The following is a 5,000-nucleotide window of genomic DNA, read 5'->3' as shown; positions in this document are numbered from 1 at the left end:
AATGTATGTAATAGGCTAACAAAAGGAGACAAAATGGTAATAATAGGGACATCTAATTTCATGGTAATGTTAGATGAGCAAACATCTAGAGACGTAGGGATGACCTGGAAACACTTACCAGCTAGCGATCTGCTGCCCCCAATAGTGGCCCGCCAGTGTTAATAATAAGCTATTACCTACTTATTAGTTTGGTAATTACATGGTATTACCTAATTATTACTTCTTTATTATGATCTCACTATTGCCCTATTACCATGTTGTTCCTGAGCTGTAAAGTGCTACCAACCCTTTTGGTGCTATGGGCATGGAGGACAATATGGGGAACAACAGTGGACAGACGCTGAAATAAATAGTCTGCTGGAACTTTGGAGGGAGGCTTCTGTACAGGCAAAGCTGGAAGAAAGCTACCGGAGCTAGACAATTTACCAAGAGATATCTCACAGCATGGTAGAAAGGTTTCCATAGGTAGGTAGTGGTTGCAGTGCCAATTTTTTTTTTTTAAATCTGAAAACTAAATACAGAAATCTGATTTCTGTGTCCAGACACACAAATCTGATTAAATCATATCCAAATAACAGTGTGGAAGTCTGTCTTAAAGATCTGCCTGCAGTCTGAACAAGGCCTGAGTGACAGTGGAGCAGAGACGAGTGGATAAAGTAGACATGTATCATAAAACCCAAATATTTGTTCATGGGTATCAACTAATCATACCCATAACTTTTTTTTAACTGTATTTAGCAAGCACCTCTTATTATAATTCATCAAGTAAATAATGAAATGTCCCTCTACTATGATTGGTCTACTGAACTGGAGTTGAGTTGGTTCTGGCTCCTCTCAGGTGTTTTGGAGCAGGCGATCCTGCAGGACTCGGGCAGCTCGGTGGAGGTTTGGACCCGGGTGGCGTCTCTCTGTGCCGGGCTGGACCGGCCCGATCTGTCCCGGGACGTCCTGTCCGTCCTGCTGGCCCAGACCGGGACCTGCTGCCGGTCCCCGGACCCGCAGGGAGCTCGCCTCATGGAGCATGTCTTCCTGTGAAAAACCGAACCTGGGGCCAGATTCACAAAACAAAATATCATATAAAAAATATTCTCTAAATATAATATACAAATATTCTCCAGTGCTATTTTCGTAACCCCCCCCCCCCCCCCCGGCTCTACAAGGAAGTGCGTCACTGTGTCACAGAGGTGTTGGCTCAATGTTTACTACATCTTTGAAGCTCGGTATCAACAATCCAGGAGCCTCTAGACTGGAGAAGCAGGGCTGTGCCAGGGTTCGCCGGTTTGAATCGTCGGGCTCAACAGCTACTGTTCCAGTGTCCTTGAGCAAGGCACCGTACATCCGATGGCTCCAGCAGAGCTGCTCAGTAGTCGACACATTGTGATTGTAGTGGCCTGAGGTGTGAATGTGGGAGCATGCACGCTCAATGGACAAACCACTGTTCTGCTGTGCAGGTGCTGTTTGTACATGGTTTGCATATTTTGCCATCATCTTTGACTGTTCACCTCACCACATAGAATAACTTTCTAAATTCTTAGACCAGTGCACCTGCAAATTGTGTCTTTGTAGACGGGCACTCCACATTATTCAAATGGAGACACCTGGCTCAAACACAGCAGGTCATAGAGCTAGCTATTACAAACACTACTGGCAGCGAGAGGTAAGGTTGACTTCTTAAGTTATTAGCTGCGTGTTGCAACAGAAAGAATCATGGATGTGTTTTTCCACTGATTAATACCTGATTTGGTTTTTGTTTTGTTTCTTTTTCCCCCCTCAATTTCAGAAACAAACTCTGGGGAAATCAAAAATGTTTCACTTAGTTAACATCACAGAGTGCTCCAATGCCACCGTTGCAGTTTGTTACTTTCAAAGGTGTGAGAACAATCTGGCAGGTGTTGTCTTCTGGATGTCTGTCACTGTTGTCTCCGCTGCTTTGGGGCCTCCTGCGGCCGCGGCCATCCTCTGGGAGATGTTTCAGAGACACAGGAGGGGAACCCCCTTCACCCCCAATGACGTCTTTATGGTCAACCTCACCGTCATGGATCTCCTTTATTTGCGCTTGATTCTAGCGGAGGTGTACAATTTTCCGATCGGGCGTAGCTTTGTGTATGAAAAATGTCTAATGTTCGTGTTTTCATTCAAAGTGTGTGGGCGACCTCTGTTTATGACTTGTACGTGTCTGGACTGTTATCTGGCCGTGGTTCATCCGGTCGTCTATCGGACAAGAAAGAGTCTGACGCCCAGGGTGCTGATGGCTGTTGGTGTTTGGACCGTCACCCTCGCTGAGGGCTCTGTATTTGCTGCGTTTTATGAGACACGCTTGCCTCCTGCCGTCCCATTCTTGGTCATCATTTTGACCATCCCGGTTATTGGATTTTGTGACATCTCCATCCTCTGGACTCTGAAGAGGTCCGACCCCGGAGGGAGAGACCTGCACCCCCAGAAGAAGAAGGCTCTCCAGATCATCACCAACAACCTTGTCGTTTCGTTCATCTCCTACGTTCCTCCAGTGCTAGTTTATTTAACGGCCCTCTTTGTGAATCTGGCTGAAGCCATCTTCAGGTGCTCTGTGGAGACTCCGGTACTGGCCATCACGACAATAGCAAGTGCAATTCTGCCCATGTTGTATTTGAACAATCTGAGGAAACTAGACTGGCTAAAATGTTGCCAGAGAGAATGAACCTCGTGCAACTTTGTTGCCAAAAAAATGCAACTAAGGTGGATTGGACACTAAATTGCTCATAAGTGGAAGGATGCGTGTGAGTTTATCTGTGCTGGTCCTCCTGTCAATGGTCTTTCTCTTCCTTCCAACCAAAGATTATCATTCATTCATTCATTCATTCATTCATGTAATGTGATTGTTAGATTAATTATTTATGTAACTTAAGTTTCATGAGGTTCATTCTTTTACTAATTATTTTTCTTTTTGCTATTTGGATAATTTCATTTATTCTGGGGGGTATTAGCTCAACTGTGGCCCTACAGCAAGTATCAAGGAGGTTTGATATCTGGACGTCTCTATGTGGATTATGCACTTGGCTGTGGAGCTGCCTTTGTCATTCTCATTGAGTTAGAGTCATATTTTTCATGAGGTGTTTCTGCCCCCGACCCCCACATGCCCCCCTGCCCCCCCCCACCCATGCAAACACAAGACATTCTTATTATCATGCAGATCCTGCAGTGATTTCTACATTTGTGAATGGAGCTGATGTGATATCTGCAACATGCTGATTTTCTACGTCATAACTGTACGTCTGGTGTGAAAGCCAAGTGACAGATGAGGATGATGATGGTGTGGCTTATGACAGATGAGGATGGTAATGGTGTGGCTTGTGACAGATGAGGATGGTAATGGTGTGGCTTGTCAAGTTTGTATATTCACTGGCACACCTCCAGCACATTAGTCAAATGAAGAAACCTCGCACGATACACCGCTGGTCCTTCACTACAATGGGCAGGCCAGGCTGTATTGGAACAATCTCGGAAAACTGGACTGGCTAAAATGTTGGAAGAGAGAATGAACCTTAAGGTGGATGGGGCTCTAAACTGCTCATAAGTGGAAAGATGAGTGTGAGTTTATCTGTGGATGGACTGACAGCCTGTCAATGGTGTTTCTCTTCTTTCCCACCAAAGATGATTCATTCATTCATGTAATTTGATTGTTATATTATGTATGCATGCAAAAATCAGTTAATATTTAACATAGTTTCAACAACTTTTTACTTCGATTGATAAATAGATGATGGGGGGGGGGACTGTGACTTTCCTAACTCTTTATAACTTGGGCAATAATACTATTACACTTACTTTCCCAGTTGTAGGCCTATTTATCACTTTGTTGAATCATTCTTCGTCCAATATGTTTTTAATCAAGTTCATGCTGTTATATATCTCCCTGCTTTCTTTCCTTTTAATATTTAACATATTACAGTGGAATCCACTTATAGTGATCACGGTTATAGTGATCAAAAAGCTTGGTGCCGAATCATTCCTATGTCATCATGGCACGGTGGATGATGTCATGGCATGGTGGATGATGTCATGGCACGATGGATAAAAACAGCTTTGGAAAAAAAGGTGAGAGAAGCGAAGCGGCTCTGCTAACGACTGAAGACTTTCTGACTTCTGCTCCTGCATTTTATACATCGGTGCAGAAACAGCTGTTTTGCTGTGAGGTTTTACTGTTTTAATTAGCCACGAGACAAGTCTTTAATGGCTTTCACGTCATCGTATATACAGTGTATATATATATATATACATACACACACATATATCTGTATATATACACACACACACACACTATATATATATATATATATACACACACACACGCAAAGACAATTCAAAAATTTGGCAGAGATTCAGAGGGAGTGGACTGAGGCTGGAGTCAGTCATAACTTAGAAGTAACTGCTGATTTTCTTCACACTATTCTAATTTCTTGAAATACTGTATTGGGGGTTTTCTGGAGCTGTAGGCCAAAATTATGAAAAATGAAACAAAGGCTAGAGATATGTCACTTTGTGTGTAATGAATCTATAATCTATAAAGTTTCACTTTTTGAAAGGAATTATGGAAAAAGGATCTGTATATATACACACACACACACACACACACATATATATATATATATATATATATATATATATATATATATATATATATATATATATATATATATATATACATACTATTATTATTAAAAAAAAATGGGGGGGGGGGGGGGCATTTTTGCACTTGAGAGACAGGGGAGGACATGCGGCAGGATGCCCCGTATCTTACTTTTATTGTGATGTTTATTTGAGTTTTCATCCTACAATTATACCACTATTTCAGCTATTGGAATATTTGCTTTTTTGTTCATTATTGTTTTATTGTCTTTAGTTTTAACTAAGATAATTTTAGCGTTTACTTACTTTTATTTTGTCTGTCAAAGCACTATGTAAACTGTTTTAAAGGTGCTAAATAAATAAAGTTAGTAGGTAACGAATGGAGCTCTCCGTGG

At 42.0% G+C, this 5,000-nt stretch overlaps 1 protein-coding gene across 1 annotated transcript in view; it reads left to right on the top strand.

The window, feature by feature from the left end:
- LOC310788791 (clathrin heavy chain linker domain-containing protein 1-like) overlaps positions 1-1,035 on the top strand; it is a gene marked incomplete at both ends in the record, with an annotated part of 10,000 nt that extends 8,965 nt beyond the window's left edge. The window contains one exon of the mRNA XM_083650365.1: positions 839-1,035. Coding sequence (XP_083506491.1) covers positions 839-1,035 — 197 coding nt within the window. The remainder of the gene's footprint in view (positions 1-838) is intronic.
- Positions 1,036-5,000: the final 3,965 nt, after the last annotated feature.

This window comes from Poromitra crassiceps (assembly GCF_964638095.1).
Source record: "Poromitra crassiceps genome assembly, chromosome: 14".
Taxonomy (NCBI): domain Eukaryota; kingdom Metazoa; phylum Chordata; class Actinopteri; order Beryciformes; family Melamphaidae; genus Poromitra; species Poromitra crassiceps.
This window is presented reverse-complemented; position numbering and strand designations above follow the sequence as displayed.